Source organism: Zeus faber (assembly GCF_960531495.2).
Source record: "Zeus faber genome assembly, chromosome: 11".
Lineage (NCBI taxonomy): Eukaryota > Metazoa > Chordata > Actinopteri > Zeiformes > Zeidae > Zeus > Zeus faber.
Window position 1 is genome coordinate 4430167 of NC_137205.1, and position 25784 is coordinate 4455950.

General features: G+C 42.0%; 1 protein-coding gene across 3 annotated transcripts; it reads left to right on the forward strand.

Annotated features, from left to right (window-relative positions):
- Nucleotides 1–97: 97 nt before the first annotated feature.
- Nucleotides 98–25707, forward strand: gps1 (G protein pathway suppressor 1). 3 transcript variants are annotated; one of them, XM_080008777.1, is made up of 15 exons: nt 98–192; nt 1464–1615; nt 11102–11194; nt 11361–11542; nt 12343–12507; nt 12859–12994; nt 13151–13228; nt 15807–15867; nt 20074–20159; nt 20325–20419; nt 21179–21284; nt 23191–23271; nt 23628–23765; nt 25170–25304; nt 25503–25707. In XM_080008777.1, the coding sequence occupies exons 2-15, from the start codon at nt 1577–1579 to the stop codon at nt 25575–25577; spliced, it is 1470 nt and encodes a 489-aa protein (XP_079864903.1). In that variant the 5' UTR covers nt 98–192; nt 1464–1576; the 3' UTR covers nt 25578–25707. The 3 variants fall into 3 exon arrangements, with proteins under 3 accessions (XP_079864903.1, XP_079864905.1, XP_079864904.1); XM_080008778.1 differs by having other exon boundaries at nt 148–192; nt 1461–1615; XM_080008779.1 differs by lacking the exon at nt 1464–1615 and having other exon boundaries at nt 106–192.
- Nucleotides 25708–25784: the final 77 nt, after the last annotated feature.

Consider the following 25784-nt stretch of genomic DNA (forward strand, 5'->3'; position numbering starts at 1 on the left):
GATCTACAAATATAATACATCTGAAAAAGATCAATAAATTGGTCAATATGAATTTCTTATGTTTGGCATGAATTTTCTTCTTGGACTACACCGCCACCATTAAACCTGTGACGGCGCGGCCGCTAGAGGCCAACAGAGGTCACAAGGCTCAAACTGAAGATGCCTCTGCCTGTGCAGGTCTTCAACTTCCAGGTACAATTCAGTTATATACGTGTAAATATGTCGGTCAGAAGTAACCATTTTGCCATTTATTTTAAATCCGTCGTTGAGGTTAACTGCTCGGTGCTCCTGTTCTAAAGACTAGGCAGGATTCGCTCTGGTAGCCTACATCGAGCTAACTCGGGCTAAAGGCCCCGACCCGAGAGTGGGCCAGCAATGTCCGTCAAATTGTATCAACAGTTGTATCTGCAGTTACAACTACGTCCAGAAAGAGTAGATTTGGGATTTTGTATGTGTGTTCTTTTAAGTTGCATCTGGTGTTAACGAGGCAACCGGCAACTGCAGAAAAAAAACCTGGTTGTCATTGTAATGTTTAGCTAACGATAGCTCACATTGCTAACGCAGTTTGGTGGACAGTGTTTATCCGCCCGAATTGCAGAATTAAAGAGAGGGTGGGTGAGTTGGTGGGTGAATGTCAGGCACATCAGTAATAAGTATAGCTGCAACAATACACGGGGTCTAATTTGGTCGTGATAGTGACGAATTACATTGTGAAGATTTTCCGTAGTGATGCATGAAACTACACGGAATCAGCCTGATCCTCACCCTACTTGTGTTGGACAATATTGTAATTGTTCGACCATTAATTATTTGCACATCATAGCTATTACAAGTTATTTAAGTTCTGTAAATTCCTGTCTATTTTAAATTGTAGCTTGATGTACAGTAGTTTAACCATTTGTTATGACTACGGACGTGTGTATATAGTGTATATATATATATGTGTGTGTGTGTGTGTGTGTATGTATGTATGTATGTATGTATGTATGTATGTATGTATATATATATATATATATATATATATATATGTGTGTGTATGTATATACACTACTCACAAAAAGTTAGGGATATTCGGCTTTCGGGTGAAATTTCAGGATGAAGATAAAATGCACTATAACCTTTACAGGTGAACTTAATTTGACCTTCTCTAAACTTTTTAATGCACATGTCCAACTGTTCAATGTTTCAGTACTTTTTGCACAACTTGCTGTTCTCTAACAAGGAGCTGAACAGCAAAATTCACAACAGGTGTTTGAGCCATGAATCGACCAATACATTTCCTGGTTCAATTAGAATTGGTATTTAAACAGTCCTCTTGAACATGCTGTTTACATTTTGACATCATGCGACAAAGACGACACCTAACAACTGATCGACATTATCTCACCTTTGTGAGGATTCAAACAGGATGTTCTCAGAGGGAAGTGGCCACTGAGCTTAGTGTCACAGAGTGTCATCAGCAGGTTGCTACAGAGACACTGGAAGACACAGAAAGGCAGAGGAAAGAAGTTGACGTCCTTTGGCCACATCCCACACTGATGACCGCTTCATTTTGAACAGTGCCCTGCAGAACCGGATGATGAATGACACTCAACTCCAGGCACATTTAAGGGAGGTGAGAGGCACCAAAGTGTCACATCAGACCATTCAAAACTGTTTACATCAGCATGGTCTGCGTGCTAGACGACCTGCAAGGGTACCTGATCACACCACCAGGCACAGGCATCATCGTCTTGCACGGGCCAGGGAGCATTTACACTGGATGAGGCACCGGTGGGCCTCAGTGCTGTTCTCTGATGAAAGTCGATTCACGTTGAGCTGAAATGATGGCTGCCAACGATGTTGGAGACGTCAAGGAGGGCGCTATGCATCAGCCACTGTTGGCACCAGACGAGCCTTTGGTGGTGGTGGGGTTACAGTGTGGGCAGATGTGTCTAGTCAATACAGAACTGCCCTACACTTTGAATGGTACAGTGACAAGCCCATACTACCTGAATAACATCATTAATCCAGTCATTGTGCCCCCTCATGAACGACACTGGCCTCATTTCATCTTCATGGACGACAGTGCTCCAGCTCATCGAGGTTGCATCATTAGGGAGCTGCTTCTGGAGACTGGGGCACCTCAAATGGAGTGGCCTGCACTTTCTTCAGACCTGAACCCCACAGAAAACCTATGGGATCAGCTGAGTGGCCGTGTAGAGGCTCGTAACTCTGTACCCCAGAACCTCAATGACCTGAGGGCCGCCCTTCAAGAAGAGTGGGTGCCATGCCTCAGCAGACAATAAATAGACTTGTGAACAGCATGAGACGTTGTTGTCAAGCTGTAATTGATGCTCAAGGGCACATGACAAGTTATTGAGACATTGACATTTTTTGTTGTGGTTTACCCACCACTGTTGTTGGCTTTTGTTTCAATAAATTGTTTGAGATGAGGAAATCACCATTGCATGCTTCTTCTTCAATGCCCTACTTTCATGATATAATATCACTGTAGCGTGAACTTTTTACCCGAAAGCCAAATATCCCTAACTTTTTGTGTGTGTGTGTGTAAACCAAGACCAAAATCTCTGAGGAATGTTTCCAACACCACAGAATTAAGGCAGTTCTGAAGGCAAGTGTGTGTGTGTGTGTGTGTACTCACTTACCGGCCACTTTATTAGGTACACCTTGCTAGTACCGGGTTGAAACATTCCTCAGAGACTTTGGTCCATATTGACATGATAGCATCACACAGTTGCTGCAGTTTTGTCGGCTGCACATCCATGATGCAAGTCTCCCATTCCACCACATCCCAAAGGTGCTCTCTTGGATTGAGATCTGGTGACTGTGGAGGCCATTGGAGTACAGTGAACCCATTGTCATGTTCAAGAAACCAGTTTGAAATTATTTGAGCTTTGTGACATGGTACATTATCCTGCTGGAATTAGCCTTCAGAAGATGGGTACACTTTGGTCATAAAGGGATGGACATGGTCAGCAACAATACTCAGGTATGCTGTGGCGTTTAAACCATGCTCAATTGGTACTAAGGGGCCCTAAGTGTGCCAAGAAAATATCCCCCACACCATGACACCACCACCGCCAGCCTGAACCCTTAATACAAGGCAGGATGGATCCATGCTTTCATGTTGTTTACACAGAATTCCGACCCTACCATCTGAATGTCGCAGCTGAAATCGAGACTCATCAGACCAGGCAACGTTTTTCCAATCTTCTATTGTCCATTTTTGTTCAGCCTGTGCGAATTGTAGCCTCAGTTTCCTGTTCTTAGCTGACGAGTGGCACCCGATGCGGTCTTCTGCTGCTGTATTACATCTGCTTCAAGGTTCGACGTGTTGTGCATTCAGAGATGGTATTCTGCATACCTTGGTTGTAACGAGTGGTTATTTGAGTTACTGTTGCCTTTCTATCGTGTGTGTGTGTGTGTGTGTGTGTGTGTGTGTGTGTGTGTGTGTGTGTGTGTGTGTGTGTGTGTGTGTGTGTGTGTGTGTGTGTGTGTGTGTGTGTGTGTGTGTGTGTGTGTGTGTGTGACCCACCGTAGACGACAGGTACATTTCGTGGCTTTTGACTTTATTTTCATCATTTGGAAGTGAAGAATCAAAACAAGTGTCACTTGTGCAAATCAAGCAAATATTTTGAAAGCTATGACTTCTAATCACAAGGGTGTGGCAAACTGTGATTCTGAGATAATCACCTTCAAAGTTTTCCCCCCACACTTGGCTTTATTCAGCCAGCTCCCAGAATGCAAATGGTCTGATGACCAACACAGCCGCATGGCTACTTGTCATATGGCCACTTGACACCCTGCTGAATGGGGCAATCTCTGCATTGTTCTTGTGTTTTGAGGGAGTGTTGAACAGCGTCATTGACACAGTCTTTAAAAAGGCTTTTAACAGTAAGAATATACAGGTTTTTCAAAAATGGAATTATTTAGGAGTTTAAATGTGCGGACAACACAACAAAATGTAAAGTCTATCAATAAGTACATCATATCAATAAGAGTCTCTGTATATCAGCCTTGGTGTGTCATTTAATATATGTGCGTATACCAAATATCTTCAAAGTTATTGGATTTATTATGTGGGCTAACCCCAACCCTACTCCAGCTACACTCTTGAGGACCTGTTTGGGGCCTCTTTTCATTGTCTTTTCACCCCTGGCTGCATTTGCGGGTTAACTTGAGAATCTTGTGCATTGCTACTTTTTTATAATCTGCATCACCAACCTCAACAGACTTCATCATGTCATCAACTTCTTCAGTTGTAACAGCAACAGGCATGTCTTCGGTCTCCTCCAGTGGTTCTTGAAAATATTCTGTTTCATCGTCACATTCAGGTTGAAATCCACTGTTTGAAATGATTCAAGATTCAAGAGGTTTATTCGTCACATACATATACATACTTTCATACATATATGCAGTGAAATGTAATGCAACGCACCCGGTGATAACACACTATGTTCTAGGAAAAATATCTTTCTAAAAGACCAACTAGCTGACTCCTAAAACATAATACAGTAAGTCGAATACTTATAGAATAAAAATATATAGAATGAAATAAAATAGAATAGATAGAGGGAATATGCTTATGTATATGGAATAGGCAATTATGTATATAAATATTATGTATAAATATATAAATGTTCTCCAAGTCCGGGATAACGCCGGTATCAGTTTCAGCATCGCTGTCGTTCTCTGCGTCGCTGTTGAAGAACTGACTATCATCACGGAAAATTAAGTCCAGTATGCGCTGCTTACACTTAAGGTCCGCGATATGTAACATACATATATACACACACAAGTATGTATGTATGTATATTTATTTGAATGTGACTTATTATGGAAGGGCTTGTCACTATTTAATGCCTTTTCATTTCATTAGTTTAGCTGTAGGAAGCTGCATGTACATGAAGTTTCTTTAAAACAACAGTCTGTCTTTAAACCAATCAGTGTCATTGTTATAACTTACCTTATTGTTTGTGAGAATAGATCTCTAGTCCCAGTGACAGAAGCTGACGTTTGATGTCGTGTGGGGTTGCCGTGGTTATGGTGTTATTGGTGTTATACCCGTGTTCGGGTGCAAACCAATTACATTACTTGCCCACTGCCCCCACTGTAATTTTTTTATTTTTTAATAGAAATAATCCAAAAATAAAAACATGACGTATTTATGGAAGCTTACAAAGCGAAGTGAAGTCACGTAATTTTATTAGCGATGCCTTTCTGTGGATTAATTTTCCGATAGGTTATTGTTCCATGATATCCTAAAAACGTTGGCGTCTTTCTGTGACTAATATCAATTTCACAGCTTCTAGTTTTATGACGCGTTCCTCCACAAAGTACATGAAGTTAATTCCTGCTCTATATGTCGATCGATTTTGATGAAACTTGAATGACATATTTGTGATGTCCTGGTTCTAATGACACCTCAACCGTGTCCATAGCTGTAGCGCTCGTCCTGTTTGGGAAACTTTTATTTTGAAAAATTAACAGTATAATAAAATCCTAACAACAACGATGGGGGACAATGGGATATAACAACAACATTAATGAATATACTGTAGCTGCTAGCAGCAATGAGCGGGTGTCAAGCCCAAGAGGTATCCCAAAGCTTCTCCTCTAGCGAGACCTCTTGCATTGCTGAAGAAGTTGGACCAGAGAGTAAATGTGCAAATGATGCTCATGTTTGAGAATGTGACCATGAGTCTATGAGAAAGCTATTGACGCAACAGTTTTTGCGCCTATGACCTCTGGCCGAGAAATGGCTTGACGTGCACGAACCAAACATAATTTATCTAATGTAAAATAGCGTGCAGAGTCTATTAAAGCATGTTTGGTTCACATCGGACCTAACGTTTACAAGCTATGCATAGTTCCTGCCTATGCTACATTTTGCAAAAACGTTTATGTTGGTGGCAGCCATATTGTTTTCACTTTCGGAACTTTTTTGGTATCTTTGAACAGTAAATGTCCAAAGAGTCCAATAAACCTGCTTTGGTTGAAATTGGACAAATGGCCTAGGAAGAAGTGTCAAAAGTAAGTTTTCCAGACAATTCAAATGGCAGAAATGTGGAAATTGTGAAGGTGCAAGTCAATAAAATCTCTGACAAATAGGTCATGGTAGGTAATATTTGTCATGAGGAGCTGCATCATGACACCATACACATGACTTTAGGTCTCACCATATGGGAGATTTGGACAATTCAATGTTGCATCATTCAGATAATGACCAGGGCCCCCTATGGGTGGAAATGTTATTTGTTCTGGTTCATCTTGACACCTTGGACTTTACATCCACCGAATTCCTTGAAGATTGGTCAAATTTAACCTCCCTTTTAGGCACCTGAATATTAACTGGCCTGTGGTGGCTATCTTGTTTTGACAGTCGACTTCATCTTTCTTGAGCCAATAGAACATTCGGCCACAAGTGTCTTAACGTTGGTTGTGTTAAAATCGGACACACGGTCTAGGGGAAGGGACCATTTTCTAGTGTAGAGCCCCCTTTAGGCCAACCTGATGTGGCAGTAGATTTAGTAGAGAAAACTGGAGTTGGGAACCAAGTTTTGGTAAAATTGCAATGTTCAGAAGATATGGCTGCTTTCTGTTTATGCGGCAATGTCGCCAATATGTTTGCACCTGTAGCGGCCATATTGAGGAGAATTCTAAAACTCTACGGATGATTTTTAAAGAGGGTAGTACAAGGAATTGAACAAAGTTGGTTTGGTTGATATTGGACAAATGACCTAGCAGGAGATTGTTGCCACTCAAGCCGTTCGAAAGTCATTTTCGATATACAAGTTAAATTATGATGCCTAGCTTTGGGGAATACAACATGTTGCTCTTTGTGTCTGGCATGATGACAGACCCTCAGAGGGTTAAGCACACACAAGGTATTTAGAATGATTCAAATGTGTATTTAATACAACACAGATAACTAATACAATTATGTAATTATAGAACCCAGAATCGTGATTGTGGCGCTGCCCCTTGTTGTTGCCTGTGTGAGTGCCTCATGCCAATTATGCACATTTTAGTGTGTGTGTGTGTGTGTGTGTGTGTGTGTGTGTGTGTGTGTGTGTGTGTGTGTGTGTGTGTGTGTGTGTGTGTGTGTGTGTGTGTGTGTGTGTGTGTGTGTGTGTGTGTGTGTGTGTGACACGAATAAACCTCTTGAATCTTAAGTATAACAATATAAGGATAAAAATATTAACATCAGGTAAAAACAAAAGGATGATAATAAAACGCAATTAAAAGTGAATTTGCACGAAAAGAACAATCAATGTTAACAGCTGAAAGTGAAGATTAATTCAATTTTAAAGCACCCCGTTTCCCTTTAACTAGAAGAGCGCCACACCACATGCAGTCTTATGGTAGCATTAGAAATAAACTTAAACAGAAAGAAAATAAATCCGGCATTTGTCACCAGTGGGAAAGGGGAAAAACCCGGGTCAAGTGAACCTGCAATAGACACAGGTTTTAATCGGCTCCACCTCCGATCGGCTCTGATGTAAATGGGACACACAGGACGACCCACAAAATCTGGCCCCTTTACCGTTGCAGCCCCTTTACCCCCCCTTTACCGTTGCAGCAGATCCTTTAAGTCCTGTAAGTTCTGAGGTGGGGCCTCCATGGTTCGGGTTGTTGTTCCAGCACATTCCACAGATGCTCGATCGGATTGAGATCTGGGGAATTTGGAGGCCAAGTCAACACCAAACCATTCCTGAGCAATTTTTTCAGTGTGGCAGGGCACATTATCCTGCTGAAAGAGGCCACTGCCATCAGGGAATACCGTTGCCATTAAGGGGTGTACTTGGTCTGCAACAATGTTTAGGTAGGTGGTACGTGTCAAAGTGACATCCACATGAATGCCAGGACATCGTTTACCAGCAGAACATTGCCCAAAGTATCACACTGCCTCCGCCAGCTTGCCTTCTTCCAATAGGGAATCCTGGTGCCATCTCTTCCCCAGGTAAACAACGCAACGGCCACCCATATCACTCACGTCATTCAGGAGAAAATGTTATTCATTGGCTAGGCCACCTTCCATTGCTCCATGGTCCAGTTCTTACGCTCACATGCCCATTCTAGGCCCTTGCGGCGGTGGACAGGGGTCAGTATGGGCACTCCGACCAGTCTGTGGCTAGGCAGCCCCATACTAAGCAAGCTGCGATGCACTGTGTGTTCTGACATCTTTCTGTCATAGCAGCATTAACTTAACGCATTAACAGTAGCTCTTCTGTGGGATCAAACCAGACAGGTAAGCATTCGCTCTCACGCGCATCATTGAGCCTTGGGCACCCATGACCCTGTCGCCGGTTATCCGGTTGTCCTTCCTTGGACTACTTTTTGTAGGTACTAACCACTGCATACCGGGAACACCCCACAATCGGTGTCTACCAATTTAGACACCTAAAGATTTGTAGGCTTATACATATATTTTCTTTAATTCGTGGCCCAGCTGAAGGGTTATGATCCCCTTTTGTGAGCCCGCAGACCTCTTAGGCGGGCTATCTCCCCAGGCTCCAATATGCAGTAGATCTACCCCTGTACAAAATCCCGGACCTCTTAGGCGGGCTATCTCCCCAGGCTCCAATATACAGTAGATCTACCCCTGTACAAAATCCCGGACCTCTTAGGCGGGCTATCTCCCCAGGCTCCATTATACACTCGATTTACCCCTGTATAAACCCCCGGTTTCATTATTTTACGTATTTCATCCCTAACTTAACTCTTGACAAGTTTGAGTCTACATTAAGCGTTACAGCAATTAAAACAACAAACTGTCCCTCAGTCTGTCTAATCTCCTTCACTGGAATGTCAGCTGACCTCGGCCCTGTCTCTCCACAGCTGTGACACAAGGTGATGACACACGTTAGGGAAAATCAACTAGAGTACCGTAGAGTTACAAAGTGCTTATAAAACAACAAAAGTCTAAGTTGGCCTTCTAGGTACAGTAGGTACAGCAATAAAACAATAGGTACAGCCGATAGGAAATAACAGTGCAGTGGAAATAGCAGTGCAGGAGAGCTCTAGTTGTAGTGAATAGATGCGTTTTTAGTTTTCTTTTAAAGATGGCAAACGAGCTGGCTTTCCTAATATCTATAGGTAGTGCATTCCAAAGCTTTGGGGCATAAGTTTCGAAGGCTGCACTCCCGATTCTCTTCTGTGTATTACTTGGTGCTTCTAACAGGCCAGCAGTAGATGATCGTAGCTCTCTTGGGGGCACATAGTTAGTAAGGGAGTTGGTGATGTATTCTGGTCCTTGCCCATTTAGAGCTTTATATATGAGGAGAAGGACCTTAAAGTCTACTCTAGATGTAACTGGGAGCCAGTGTAAGGCAGCCAGGACTGGGGTGATGTGTTCTCTCTTCTTAGTTCTAGTTAGTAGTTGGGCAGCCGAGTTTTGGATGAGCTGAAGCCTTTCAGTAGTTACTTTGGGAAGGCCAGTGAGAAGTGCATTACAGTAGTCAAGCCGGCTTGATACAAAGGCGTGAATCCGCTTTTCAGCATCCTTTTTGGTTTATGAAAGGTCTTACTCTTGCTATATTTGTAAGGTGAAAAAATGAAACTTTCGTCACCTTGTTAATATGGGACTCGAAGCTTAGGTCGGAGTCTAGAATGACACCCAAACTTGTAACCTCAGGTTTGACCCAGGGTGCCAGTTTCCCGAGGTTTTTAAGTAGCATGTCCCTTTTTTGGGGGGGGGGGGGCAATCAGAAGGATTTCAGTTTTGTTTTCATTTAGCTTCAGGAAGTTATTGCTCATCCACTTATTTATCGCTAGAAGACAGTTTGTGATGGACTGTATAGCTACAGTGTCATTTGGTTTTGCCGAGATGTATAGCTGTGTGTCATCGGCATAGCTATGGAAGCATACATTGTGCTCTCTAATGGTGTGCCCAAGTGGCAGCATGTATAGTAGCGGTTTCACCACAGCTGTTTTGAAGGCGTCTGGAAAGATGCCAGTTTGAAGTGACATGTTTATGATCATCGGACTCGCGACACTATCAAATACCCGCTTTAAGAATGCCGTTGGTATAGGGTCAAGGCAGGAGGTAGCTGAGCTACATTCGTCAACAGTCTTGCAGAGGTCTGACAGTGTAATGCAGGCGAAATCCTTCATGGTTACTTATTTTCTGTGAGATTGACTGGTCTCGTCTAAGTTTACGTCAGGGGTAATGCTCGCTGTGATCATGGTTATTTTATCCTCAAAGAAGAGCGCAAGCTCCTCACATTTCCTTGTTGTTGTGGGACGGGCAAGGCCTGGTAGCATTGTCTAGCTTAGCAGTACTCACGTTAGCTCGTTTGACTGAATCCTTCAGATTTAATTCAAGATTCAAGATTTTTTATTTGTCACATACATATACATACTTTCATACTATATACTACATACTACTACATACTACTTTCATACTTTAATACTGTTGTTTCAAGTATAGCAACCTTCTGTAGGAGTCCACAGCATTCTTTGCAAGGTGGCATAATTCAGTGGATCACAGACAGTCCTCCTCCACTTCCCAGGAGTAGGTGGTAGGAGTTTTTTCAGGCTGTAGTCACTGGTAGGAGTTTTTTCAGGCTGTAGTCACTTTAGGTGTAACAGTTTTGTGCCATTGGAACAAGATGATCAATGTTAATCACTTCACCGGTCAGTTGTTTTAATTTATTATATAAGTTTTTATATGGTATATGGAAGAAAATGGTCGCAAACAGTGCATTTTATCATGTTTTCCGGGGTTTTTGAGACTTTTTTTCCCTCTCGTTCAAATCAGCTGTTTTGTGCTAAACTAAGAATAGAAACTAGAAGTCACGCATTTCTCAACAGTAAAGTGCTCATGGAGAGTTTTTGCAAGCAACGGTTATCGGTCATGAGAACCATTATTTTAATATGGCCCGGGTTGTAAAAACATTGAAGAAATGCAAACATACTGTGTAAATGTCAAGTCATGTCATCCTTTAGAGTTTAGAAGCACACATAAAGGTTAAAGGAAAAATAACTCACTGAAGCAAGAAACAATGTACCACATAAAATGTAATCGCAGTAACCAAAGTATTGCAACCGTAGTTTGGCACCGAACCCAACTGCACGTGTTACGTTTTGCTTTAAGGGCTCTGTGGAACCCATGCAGATTGATGCAGAGGCGCAGGAGGACCAACAGAATGCTCAAGACACCAACTACGTGGTGGAGAACCCAACTCTGGTATGACCTGAAATGCACGTTTTGCTCCATTTTACAGACATAATCGCACAGCAAAGTGACCATGCAGTATATTTTTCACTTCTTTTTCGGCTACCTTTGTCGACATCCAAAAATAAAATTGGAATGATTAAGCGCTGGGATTTTGTGCTCTCCTCATCCCGTGCAGGATTTGGAGCAGTACGCCTCCAGCTACAGCGGCTTGATGAGGATCGACAGGCTCCAGTTCATCGCCGAGCACTGCCCTCAGCTCCGCGCCGAGGCCCTCAAGATGGCCCTCTCCTTCGTCCAGAAGACCTTCAACGTGGACTCGTACGAGGAGATCCACCACAAGCTCGTCGAGGCCACGCGGTACAGGAAAAATGCACAGAAGCAGCATTGAAACCTATTGAAAAGCTGTTAAATTTGCCTAACAGCTCAAACATTTGCATTTCTGTTTCCTCCAACTAGTCAGTGGGGAAGAGAGTTTACAATGATTTGAAATTATTTTATTCAGATAAGCATGTGCTTCTAAAAGCTGGTTTATTTCATACACAAGACTTAAAACCATTTTAGAAAGAAAGGCGATAAGAAAGACAAGAAGTAATTTGACTTGAAACTTGTACTTTAACTCTAACTTAACTTTAATTTTTGCACATTTAATGCTGCGGGAATAATTTGTTTCCTTTTGATCTTGTAGTGTATTGTTACCCCTCTAACCATTAGTAGGGGGTTACCAAACAAACAGAAAAACTCACTAAAACTTCCTCTACCTCTCTACCTATGCTGACAAAAGTCTCAACAAAAATATCACCATCATTAGAGAAGTTGAGTATGTATTTGTCTCTTGGGTGCTACGGACCCCAGTTTGGAAACCCCTGCATATGTATGTTAAACAGTGTGGAAGTAATTATTTTAACACTTGGACAAAAGGTAAACATTTTTAATGAAGAGATGTAGTGATGTTATTTGTTGTAATATGCAAGTCAATAAGCCTAAATGAATCTTCAGTTAATGCTTAGTCAATTTCTCACTACTTTCTTTTTCCCATTCCCCCACCCGCCCCTATTCCCTCACAGTGTAGTCTAAATCTAATCTATTCTCAGATGGTTTCATGCATGTACTGTATATATGTGTGTGCATTTATGTATGCATCCTCTCCCTCCCCACAGAGAGTCACAGGCAGTGCCCGATGCAGCGCCTGAAGTCGCACCCACACCTCCGCAGCTAGACACGGCCTGGGCCGAGTCCACCAGGAAGAAAGCCCTGCTCAAGCTGGAGAAGTTGGACACGGACCTCAAAAACTACAAGGGCAACTCAATTAAGGAGAGCATCAGGTAGGTGCCCCCTCCATGTTTATATTTGGCTTTGGCCTGATGTTTGCCTTCCAAGCAGAAGAATGGTGAAATCACCCCACCCGATGGTCTTGCACAAAGAAAGAAAAATCCATAGAATTCACAGTGATGATACTTGTAACTGCAGAATCACAATATGTCATGAAGTGAGCACCAGAGGTGTTGGCATACTACCATATTTCACCAGATGCACTGTCATTCAGGTACTTTTCGCATTCTATTTGCACATACTATGTCTTGTGACAAACGTAACACAAAATGGTACACTTGTATAGCATTTCGGATGCAGCAATAGACTTTGCTCTCTCACTTTACTTGTCCCCCCCTTTACAGGAGAGGTCACGATGATCTGGGCGACCACTACCTAGACTGCGGTGACCTCAGCAACGCCCTAAAATGTTACTCCAGAGCAAGAGACTACTGCACCAGCGCCAAGCACGTCATCAACATGTGTCTCAATGTCATAAAGGTATTGGGGGGGGGGTTTAAGAACAGTTTTATATTGTATTTATAATGATGGGGGAGCCAACATTTCGATAACCTCCTGCCTTGAAAAATGGTCAACCTATCCTTTCAAGGGGGTCACTATCTTACAGGAAAGCTGAAAATCCTTATGCCCCCCCAGGTTAGCGTTTACCTCCAGAACTGGTCGCACGTGCTGAGCTACGTCAGCAAGGCAGAGTCCACACCGGAGATAGCGGAGGTGCGTACCGTTTATGCTGAGTTCAGACTACAAGATTTTAGCCTGATTTTCTGCTCGCCGACAGGTATTTGATGGTCGCAGAGGAAACCTCAGATTGGAGGCAAATCACTATGAGTGACGAGCATCTTGTGTGAACTGCTCACAACGCGATCCGACTGCTTGCCGAGCGCTTGCAGGTGCCGGCGAGCTATCAAGCAGGTTTAATATCTGGTCGGGTAGGCTCGATTTGGGAGTGACGCAATGAGCATCAGCCAATGAGAGCAGACACGGGGTGACAGTGGGAGGGGGTGGCTCGAGAAGGAGAGACGGGGAGACGGGGGTGCACGTAGCAGCAGCCAGAAATACACAACATACCTATTTTACTTTTCTTCTCTAGGTTTTTTATGTATTTCTTATTTAAATTCTGCTTGTTTTCATTTTTACAGTGATCAAGAATAGAATAAAATATAAATAATCCTGTCCCGTGCATGGTATTGCCTCATTTCCGGTGTCACTTCTCCCGCATGTTTTCGTGAAAAAGCATAGTGTGGAGATCAGACAGACTCGTTGGGAATTCCTCCTGGTAAAACATCTTTTCATGTATGACCCCCTGTTGCCTATCGGTCATGTACCGTATTTTCCGCACTATAGGGCGCACTGGATTATAAGGCGCACTGTCAATGAATGGTCTATTTTCGATCTTTTTTCAAATATAAAGCGCACCGGACTATAAGGCGCATTAAGCGAAACAAAACAGTCATATAAGTCAGTCAGTCAAACTTTATTAGACATGTTCACAATAACTCTCAACATTGTTCAAACGTTAATGAGCCTATTCACAATAACTCCCAGCCTTGTTCAGTTGTAACACGTAAAAAAACAGTCTGATACTGCTAAATCAAACATTAGCGTATTCACAATAACTCTCAAAATTGTTCACTTATAACACGTAAAATACAACACAACACACTCACTTTTTCAGTTCATTTCTGGTCCACAAATCCCTCAAATTCTTCATCTTCAGTGTCCGAGTTTAACAGTTGGGCGATTACGGCATCCAGCATGCCCGGATCCCTCTCGTCATTATCCGAGTCAGTGTCGTTGCTGTTACCTGGCAGTTCAGTGATGATTCCTGGACCCTGTTTTCTCCACAGTGCGGTTCACGGGGATATCAAAGGTGAGGGGAACCTCGTCCATGTTGGTGATGTGCTCTGGCCGGATCTTCTTTTCAGTGATCTTGTTTTTGCAGTATGCGCAGAAAGTGGCCAGCTTTTCTTCGTAATCTTTTGGCAGTTGCTGCGAGACGGTAGTTCGTGTGCGGATGGAGAGATTACGTCTTTTCATAAAACGAAAGCACCAAGAAAGAACGCCTCGAAAGTCATTGATATTCATGTCCCGTGCTAACGCTGTTGCCTTCAGTCGAATAGAGACTGTAGAGATGCTTCTACCTGCTGCTCTCTGTTCAATAACACACTGTTCAATTTTCTCCTCTAACTGTGGCCATCTCGCTTTGTTCCCTCAGAAACTCTGTGTGGTCTTTACTTGCCGCAGGTCATCTTCTTGCTTCCTCCACTTCCGTACCATTGATTCGTTAATGTTGAATTCTCTCCCAGCTGCTCTATTCCCATGTTCTACTGCGTGACTGATAGCCTAGAGTTTGAAGTCGGCATCCTAAGCGTGTCTCTTGACATGTGCCATTTTGGGGTCCTTATACACACACACTGTAATATTATGGTGAAGCACAGTATGTATTACTCCGTGACGCTCCTGACTACGGTAGCCGTAATGCTGCAAGCGGTGCGGCTTTGTAGTTTACCAAAGTTGTACTAAAACATGTTGACAGAGCGCCGTGAACCACACAATCGCTTCGAGGTCAGTCAGCACAACCAGAATTAATCCATATATAAGGTGCTCCGGATTATAAGGGGCACTGTCGTTTTTTTGAGAAATTTAAAGGCTTTTAAGTGCGCCTTATAGTCTGGAAAATACTGTAGTATGAAACCAAAAACAACTTCAAGATTCTAGATCACAAGACAGAAAGTTGTGTAGTGTGAACTGTACTGTAATAGAACGACTTTGAAAGTCGTGTAGAGTGTCCATGGCATTACTAAAAGCGTTTATTACAGCCTAAAATGAATCAACTTGCAGCGGCTTTTCTTATTACCGTAATTGCCATGCAATTTGCAACCTTTTCCTTGGTGCTTGTTTTCTTCAGCAGCCTGTGTTGCTTAACCAAAGGGAACAGGCCATGAAGGGCGGTAGTTTCAGTACCCCTATTATACTATATGCTTGAAAATATTTCCCATTTACAAGTCAGATAACCGGCTGAAAACAATAAACAAAAATGTATAGCGTCAGGTACATTTAACATTCTGCATGAACTCCATAGCAATAGAAAAACCACCAAAAGGAATTATTCAATTTGACAATTTAACAGGACATTGTGTGGGGATCAGACAAAACTGTGAGCTTTCCCAGAAAATTAGTGGGATCCATTGAATTTGCCTCAATTACTTGCAAATTCTGGAATCATATTGGTGTCTGTTTTCAGGAAATCAAGCTGTATTTTAAGCTTTATGTTTTCCTTTCTCTTGTCCAGCAAAGAGGAGAACGGGATGGTCAGAACCAAGCAGTTCTCACCAAGTTAAAATGTGCAGCAGGTAAGTGCAGACCGGACCTGGCTACCTGGTACTAACTTTTACACAATAGGTTTGGTTGCGAAAGGGATATGTAGGTTTTGGGGTAAATTCACTTTTCTTTTAAAACGACTAACGGCTCAGGTAGTTGTCATACAGATGCAGGAGGTATCACTTAAATTACTCAACTTTTGAGACACTGGAAGGTGTATTTCCCTAATTTCACAGGAGCTAGGCTAGTTGCTTCCGTCCACAGTCATGCATTGTGCTAACACAGTTAGCATGCAGCCCGTTATTATCTTTGACTCTTCATACAGATGCAAGAGATATAGTGGGGCAAAAAAGTATTTAGTCAGCCACCAATTGTGCAAGTTCTCCCACTTAAAAAGATGAGAGGCCTGTTATTTTCATCATAGGTATACCTCAACTATGAGAGACAAAATGAGAAAAAAAATCCAGAAAATCACATTGTCTGATTTTTAAATAATTTATTTGCAAATTATGGTGGAAAATAAGTATTTGGTCAATAACAAAAGTTCATCTCAATACTTTGTTATATACCCTTTGTTTGCAATGACAGAGGTCAAATGTTTTCTGTAAGTCTTCACAAGGTTTTCACACACTGTTGCTGGTATTTTGGCCCATTCCTCCATGCAGATCTCCTCTAGAGCAGTGATGTTTTGGGGCTGTCGCTGGGCAACACAGACTTTCAACTCCCTCCAAAGGTTTTCTATGGGGTTGAGATCTGGAGACTGGCTAGGCCACTCCAGGACCTTGAAATGCTTCTTACGAAGCCACTCCACTTCGTTGCCCGGGCGGTGTGTTTGGGATCATTGTCATGCTGAAAGACCCAGCCACGTTTCATCTTCAATGCCCTTGCTGATCCTTTACACGGATCAGTCGTCCTGGTCCCTTTGCAGAAAAACAGCCCCAAAGCATGATGTTTCCACCCCCATGCTTCACAGTAGGTATGGTGCTCTTTGGATGCAACTCAGCTTTCTTTCTCCTCCAAACACGACAAGTTGAGTTTTTACCAAAAAGTTGTATTTTGGTTTCATCTGACCATATGACATTCTCCCAATCCTCTTCTGGATCATCCAAATGCTCTCTAGCAAACTTCAGACGGGCCTGGACATGTACTGGCTTAAGCAGGGGGACACGTCTGGCACTGCAGGATTTGAGTCCCTGGCGGCGTAGTGTGTTACTGATGGTAGCCTTTGTTACTTTGGTCCCAGCTCTCTGCAGGTCATTCACTAGGTCCCCCCGTGTGGTTCTGGGATGTTTGCTCACCGTTCTTGTGATCATTTTGACCCCACGGGGTGAGATCTTGCGTGGAGCCCCAGATCGAGGGAGATTATCAGTGGTCTTGTATGTCTTACATTTTCTAATAATTGCTCCCACAGTTGATTTCTTCACAACAAGTTGCCTACCTATTGCAGATTCAGTCTTCCCAGCCTGGTGCAGGTCTACAATTTTGTTTCTGGTGTCCTTTGACAGCTCTTTGGTCTTGGCCATAGTGGAGTTTGGAGTGGGACTGTTTGAGGTTGTGGACAGGTGTCTTTTATACTGATAACGAGTTCAAACAGGTGCCATTAATACAGGTAAGGAGTGGAGGACAGAGGAGCCTCTTAAAGAAAAAGTTACAGGTCTGTGAAAGCCAGAAATCTTGCTTGTTTGTAGGTGACCAAATACTTATTTTACCGAGGAATTTACCAATTAATTCATTAAAAATCCTACAATGTGATTTCCTGGATTCTTTCCCCCCATTCTGTCTCACATAGTCGAAGTGTACCTATGATGAAAATGACAGGCCTCTCTCATCTTTTTAAGTGGGAGAACTTGCACAATCGGTGACTGACTAAATACTTTTTTGCCCCACTGTATCTCATAAATAACTCAACTTTTGAGACACTGGAAGGTGCATGCCTGTTCAAAATGGCACAGTTTAAAAAAAAATGTAAGGACAACTTTGCAATAAAAAATAAGCACCAAATGTGGAAAATATAGGCATATCAGAACTTTAAGAGGATCAGTCAATCCAGGTTTCTTTAGTCAATGATTGAGTTGCATTTATGAGACTAAATCATTCGCTGTTTATCGAAAGTTTATAAGTATTACACGTGTCGCGTGTCCAAATTGCACCCAATTAGACACTGCACATCCCGGGGTCCCCAGCAATTCACCTGCTAAGTGTGACACAGATTGGATGAACGATTGTCAAGATAATCGAAGGACATGCGTACAGACAGATTCCTTCATTTATTATAGTTAGATTAGATAGATTAGAGTATAGTTAGAAAGTTAGATTAGATAGTTAGAAAGTTAAATTAGTTACCGTAATTTCCGGACTGTTAAGCGCACCCACTGAATTTTAAAACAATATTTATTTTGAACATAAATAAGCCGCACATGTCTATAAGCCTCAGGTGCCTACCGGTACATTAAAACAAATGAACCTTACACAGGCTTTAACGAAACACGGTTTGTCACAAAAATAAAAAATGAGCGGTAAACAGTAGCCTACAAAGAAAGTCATTGGTCACTATCTTGCTCACTACCCCCTCCTGTGCATTGAAACCACTGAAGTCATCTCCTTCAGTGTCGGAGTTGAATAGCCTCAGAATTGCTTCATCCGATGTTGGATCGTTTTCATTGTCGCTCTCGTCACTTTCATCCTGAGGCAAATTCCCCGCTGAGCTCATGCTGCCCTCTTCAACACGCAGCAGTCCAGCCTTTCCAAACCTGTTGATGATGGTGGATTTTTTGACAATGCTCCACGCTGTCAGGAGCCACTGGCAGACACCACGTTGGTCCACCTCTAAAATACTCAAACTTCATTGCGGTGGCGATTGTTTTGGTTTTCAGTCGGATCTGCACAGTTGAAACACCTCGGCCGTCTGCTCTCTGTGTGGTGACCCAGTCTTCAAGCTCATTTTCTAGTTCGTGCCATCTGCTTTTCTTCCCTCTGAAAGCTTTTGTTGTCTTTTTGCACCGAGTCAGTTCCTCACGCTGCTGTTTCCAACGTCTTATCATTTACTCATTAAGACCAAGCTCCGTGCAGCAGCTCTATTTCCTTTTCAAACAGCCAGATCGATCGCCTTCAACTTGAAAGCTGCATCATATGCATTTCTTTGTGTCTTTGCCATGATGTGGGTGACGAAGTGACGACCGTAAAAGATGGGAAGTTTGAGCGCGCTAGATTTAATCTAAACAGTTACATTGTTTCACCTCAACCCGTTCGGCAATTTCATTGGTCTAATGAAAGCTTCATGCCGCCAAAAAAACTGAGCACCGTCACATAATGTGTTTTTTGCTCAGTTTTTTGGCGGCATGAAGCTTGTGAAAGGGGGAAGAATCCATAAATTAGCCGCGTCATTGGATAAGCCGCGAGATTCAAAGCGTGGATAAAAAGTAGCGGCTTATAGTCCGGAAATTACGGTAGTTAGATTCGATTTCACAGGAGCTAGGCTAGTTGCTACTCTGCACAGCCATGCTTGTGCTAACAGTAAGCATGCGTTGTTATGTCAGTACCAGTCATACAGGAATGAAATTGGTACTGACCTCTAGGTTTTGTATGATATTTTAGTTGACGTTTAAGCATTTTAGTTATAGGGATGTATCAGTTGTTATCGCATCAGAATATAAACACTTGCAAAGCCTTTCATAGCCTTTTTTGTGTGATAACTAGACAACTATTAAAGGAGTTCAATTTCTCCCTAGTTTTGAGTGATAAAAAAGGCAACATTCTTAGTTTTACGCATATAGTTATACGTTTTAAACATGATTTATGTCTTTATTTCAATTCACAATGTTATGTCCTAGTTTGAGTTTTTTGTTAACACCGATAATAGTTACTACTTTCAAATAATCTCTACCAGCTTCCAAATATTGTCATTGAAGGTATTTTGATAGCAACTTGTGATGTATTTATCTTAAGAAAGACTGTCAGCTTTGAGAGAAATATCGCTTTCTACCATTTTGTTCAGTGGTCCATCAGTCATTGCAAGTGAGAACAAGTCATAAGTATTGACTATCCAGCAAATGTGGACTTCGGATCTGATTTTCAAATTTTTTTTTTCTTTCTATAAACTCCAAAAAAACAACTGTCATTTATAATGTCACTGTTCTGTTTTTGCTGCATCTCTAGTATAAATCATTGAATCAGGGTGAGTAAATAGTTGTAATGTAGCATGTTTGACCAGTATTGCCTGTCTTCCCTGGGTACCCCAGGACTTGCAGAACTAGCCTCTCAGAAGTACAAGGCAGCTGCCAAGTGCTTTCTACAGACTTCGTTTGACCACTGTGATTTCCCAGAGGTGAGTTCCCATAAGGTAGATGGCCAGCAAACGTCTTGCTCCCCAAAGGCCGCAATCACCAAATTGTTGTTTGTAAAATTGTAATGTTTAGCGGGCTAACTGAGGAATCTTTACACCACAGTGGTTAATTTTGACATTAGCCTTTCTTTTATTTTGTGTGTCCAGCTCTTGTCACCCAGTAACGTCGCCATGTACGGCGGCATGTGCGCACTGGCCACATTTGACAGACAGGAGCTTCAGCGAAACGTCATCTCCAGCAGGTAGGCTTATCACTGCTCGTTTCGATCAGAGGAGAAGATGAATAGGTCTTTACTCGTTTTGAAGCATAGGCTCTATTAAATTTTCTATTAAACAGGCGTTATTTAAAAATTGGTTCCCATCAGTGATGTCGTTGGGGGTGGGCTTTGTGAATAGCCCCCAATATAAAAGTCATGTGACCAATAAAGATTCTTCTTAGAATAGCCCTGCAGGCCGGGCTCTTGCTCTCTCTCTGACGGCACCAACTGTGCGCGTCGCTGACGGGGCGCCTGTGATCGCCGCACAAAACTGTGTTTTTATTTTATTTTACTCAGTTTCCTTATGGAATGAATGAAACAAGCACTGTGCGTAAAGATGAGCCCCCCACAACAGTTTGCCCTGAGCGGCAAAATGGCTAGAGCCTGATTGTGCTAAGCCCCTGATGTCTTTGCATCCTTGTTCAGCGCTTCGCTATTGATAAACCACTCTGCTGCAACTTCTTGCTACCCCCTCAAATGCAGTCCAATGGGGCAAATGTTTAAGCCTTAAAATGTTAAACATCCTTTTCAAAGATGGGGAAACTCGATAAAGTCAAAACCTGATTCAAATGCTTTGTGGTTTACCACTTTCTTTGTTAAGTAGGGTTAGGCTAACATTTAAAGACTAGCCGAGCTAATAATGTTTACAAAATATTCCACATAGTACCTTTAAAACCTGGGTCCGTAGGGGTTAATGTAGTAGAAGAAACTATATTCTAATATCTCATTCCCTCCTCTCCTCAGCTCCTTCAAGTTGTTTTTAGAGCTGGAACCTCAGATCCGCGACATAATTTTTAAGTTTTACGAGTCCAAGTACGCCTCCTGCCTCAAGCTACTTGACGAAATGAAGGTGAGAGCAACATCATAAACAAACCCGAGTAAAAAGAAAACACAGAACATTAGACGAGCCTTCCTGGTTATAATGCGGAACGGGAGAGCAACGGAAAGACTGTAAATGTTACTGCAGTGACTGGTAGGGCGTACAACTAGCCTAGCAACCCTTGTGGGGACATGCATTTCATCACTTGCAGGGTCATTAGTCTCAGCAATGAAGTCTTCTCCAGTCTCTGTCCTCTTTTAGAGGTTCCAGACCTACCAACCTGCACGCATTTTGTGTACCAACTATGCAATTCCTAGTCAAAATACGCAGGTACGAAATGCCAGCTGAAACTACGCAACTGTTTTTATGTCTGTGTCTGTCTGTCTGTGGCAATCAATTAATACTGTACATTTATTGGGTATTTAAACTACATCCATCGGATTGGACCAGGTGCTATGACCTGTGGTTCTGTATCCCCTCCCTCTCCTCTCACTCAACATTCGCTGATACGCAGCGCACTGAGCGGTTTTATTATCCACCGAGGTGTAACGCTGCATTTCTCAGGTAAAATTGGAGCTGGGAGAGTTATAATTAAGCACAATAATGTGACCGTAATGTTAACATATTAAATGGGGCATGCACCAATCGATCGGCCGATCAGTGTCAGATATATCCTATTCTGTGCTGGTCAAATTTACAGGCCCTATTCTGTGCTCATGTACTGTACTCTTAAAAATGCTCCAATACTCAAACCTTATACCAACGTAATGTAACGTAGTTGACGCTCAAATAAGAGAGCGAAAGAAAGAAAAAGTCTGCTGTTTGGAGGTACTTCAAGGTAAACAAAGAAGATTAAATAAATTATTTATTCATCGCCTGACAAAACGTTGTGCAGACTATCTACTGCTGTCACAGCGGACAGCAGTAGATGTACTTTTCAGAATGAAAAGTTTGACTCTTTTTTTGAGACTCTGTTCTTGACGAGTCACTCAGTAAAAGTCGTTCGATTTGATTCACTTGGTTTAATGCACTGTGAGGAAAGGACTTCCAGTGAACTAAAGTGAGAAGTGTTGGCCATTTATTTTATTTGTTTATTTTTTGTAATGATTGCAATTTATTTTCAAAGTACCACATAAATAAAATATAAATGTATATTTGCACTTAAAGTGAAAGAGACCTTCATTTGAAGTTTGAACTGGATATTTCCATGTTAGTTATATGTTGGGTCCTACTGAACTATCCTCAGTAGCAGTTTCATGTTCTATTATTGTTCCATCATAAATAATGAACAATAAATAATATACATTGTCAAATTCATCAGTCTCACTAGTATGGTGACTGAAAATTGCAGCGGTAGTCTGTATGTGCAGCTGTCCAATCATGTGGGCGTGATCAGATCACGGGATGTATTTGTCATCGACGTACAGCAGATTGGAAATCGGAATCTGCAAGTCAGACTAAAAATTCTGAAATAGTAATGACCAAGAAAATTGCAATCGGTGCATCTCTAGTTAGTAAACATGTTTGGTAACTTTACACTAAGATTAATTTCAAGGGGTATATCCTAATGATATGAATTTGTATACTGTACATAGCTGTAGAAGCTTGCATAAGAGGTGATGAGCCTCGAGACGGCTACGGTGTGAATAACTGACGGAGTCATTTAGCTGCATTAACTCAGACTCCATGGAGACTCCCTGTTACACTATTGTGGTACTCACAATATTTTCCCATGGTTGGCAGGTCTGAGGTTCATAATACAAAACAGAGTGCGATTAAACTAATACGATTAGCTTCTCAAAACCATCCAATGGTTGAGAATGAATTATTGCTAATAATTGAATGGATAACCAAAGTATGGGAGCATTGTGTGTGTGTGTGTGTGTGTGTGTGTGTGTGTGTGTGTGTTTCAAGACTGTTGTGCTCTGTCTCATAGGACAACCTTCTGCTGGACATCTACTTGGCCCCCCATGTGGGAACGCTGTACACACAGATCCGCAATAGAGCCCTCATACAGGTGAGTCCACAATGCTTGCCCTCTGAACTGGCAACGGTCACCGAAGATCATTGATTGCCCCATTGTACTACATATGGCATTTAGCCTGGCAGTCAGCTGAAGCTACTATCTCAATACTGGGTCAATTTAAAGATTCTGATGCCAATCGCTCAGGTTGACTATTTATCCAAAAATATTTTTCATTAAAATATGTCTTAAATGTGTGCCTTTAACTCTGTTACCTGCAGAAAGCCTTTGACCACCTCTCACTGTGTGTGTGTGTGTGTGTGTGTGTGTGTGTGTGTGTGTGTGTGTGTGTGTGTGTGTGTGTGTGTGTGTGTGTGTGTGTGTGTGTGTGTGTGTGTGTGTGTGTTCAGTATTTCAGCCCGTACGCCTCTGCAGATATGACCAAGATGGCGCAGGCCTTTAACACCACAGTGGCGGCTCTAGAGGATGAGCTCACGCAGCTCATACTGGAAGGCCTCATCAACGCCCGCATAGACTCCCACAGCAAGGTAACACTCATCCGCACCCTGACGTTCAGTTGAAACTATGTGTTTATTAAGTTAAATTGTATTTTACCACACACATTTACATAGACAGCTATATGTACATTTCTACCCCAGAATAGAGAATCAGAAGAGTAATTTAATCAAGAACGAGTTTCCCGGACACACAAGGACATATTTCACCCAAACTGTCATCCTGTACTTAATGGTCAACAACCTCGAGGTCAGGGATTCCCAAACAATTTTTATTCCTCAACTGTTGTGCAAGTTTGCACTTCCACAGTTCACAAACACATTTCACCAGATATAGAAAAACGATTTGGTCAAGTCCTTGGCTAATTTCAGTCGTTCTAATCCATGGGTCTTCAACCTTTTTCAGTCCAAGGATCCCTTGGTGGATAAAGAAACAGAGCAGCCACCCCCTAAATTATATATATTTTTTCATAGCATTTTGTGTGCATTTTAAGCCTGGCCTAAAATAAGATTCAAGATTCAAGAGGTGTATTTGTCACCTACATATACATACGTTCCTACATACTGTATATGCAGTGAAATGTCATGGCAACAAACCCGGAGATTACGCACAATAAGCTGTAAAAGCACCTGAATATTGACTGACCTGTGGTGGCCATCTTGTTTTGACAATCGACTTCATCTTTCTTGAGCCAATAGAACATTCAGCCACAAGTGTCTTAACGTTGGTTGCGTTAGAATCGGACACGCTTCAGGGGTAGGGACCATTTTCATTAATTTTCAAGTATAGAGCCCCCTTTAGGCCAACCGTAAGATATTTATAATGTGTATTAACCTATTTATATATTCAGTTATGATACTTACAGTTCTTGTGTGTTTTTATTTTAGATTCATTTCCGTTAGTTTAGTTCCATTAGGAGACCAGTGACTGGTCTATGTAGAAAGAATACAGTGAAATCCACCTTTTTCTTCTTTTCACAATTAGAATAAAGGTTTTTACAAATGTGAAATATGGTTTAAAATACTGTTTAGGCTTTTTATTATTATGAAGTCCAGGTTTGACTACTATAAGTACAGAATATATATTTTTTTAATCTATACCTGGTCTCAAATGGCCTGTGTAGAGGGAAAAAAAACAAAAACAGTGAAATCCATCTATTCTGTTTTTACAAATGAAATAATGTTTTCATGTATATGAAATCAGGTTTTACATACCATTTAATATCAGTACAATAAAACAAACCATTTACCATGTGTTTTTATTGAAGTTGAGCGATACAGCAGTTATATCTCTGACGTACATTACTGAAAATTTAGTTTTTTTTAAACGCATCATAAAGTCAAGCTGTGAAATTACTGAAATCTAAAAAATGCCGCTGTTCTAGTGTTAATAGTGGGCTGACACGGCATTAAAAATATAACTGAACTTGTCATCAGATCCTGTACGCCCGGGATGTGGACCAGCGGAGCACCACCTTTGAGAAATCTCTGCACATGGGCAAGGAGTTCCAGCGGAGAGCCAAGGCCCTGATCCTGAGGGCGGCCGTGCTGAGAAACCAGATTCACGTCAAGGTGAAGGAAAATGGCTCGGTTTAGAAGAGTTTCCGTATTGGGCGTCTTTTTACAATGTCATTTTTAATGTGGAATGGTGAAATCAGGTTCACCCGAAACATGGCTACACTCTGCCACAAACGTACATTTCGGAAGGTTCTAAATAACTACCCCAAACTTTTGAAATTTCAATTCAACTGTGTACTCTTTGTGTTCCAGTCCCCCCCCAGGGAAGGCAGCCAGGGTGAGCTCACACCCGCCAACAGCCAAACCCGCATGAGCACCAACATGTGAACATAAACGCTGCACTGTTTCTTTGTAAAGGGATGTTTTTCCCTCCTAATAAATACAGCTCGTCCGAGAATTCACAACGTAATCTTTTCCAATAAAGAGTTCCTAAGCAGACGTGTGTGTGTGTGTGTGGAATGATTTAAATGTATATTTTACACAGCACGGACAATACTATTATACAATTGTAGAACCCAAAATTGCGATTGTGGC

Excerpts from the sequence above, each read along its gene's own strand:
- gps1 (XM_080008777.1), top strand. The coding sequence starts at position 1,577 with ATGATGAATGACACTCAACTCCAGGCACATTTAAGGGAG. Across the intron at positions 1,616-11,101 it reads TCCAGGCACATTTAAGGGAG|GGCTCTGTGGAACCCATGCA; the intron begins GTGAGAGGCACC and ends TTTTGCTTTAAG. Across the intron at positions 21,285-23,190 it reads AGCTACTTGACGAAATGAAG|GACAACCTTCTGCTGGACAT; the intron begins GTGAGAGCAACA and ends TCTGTCTCATAG.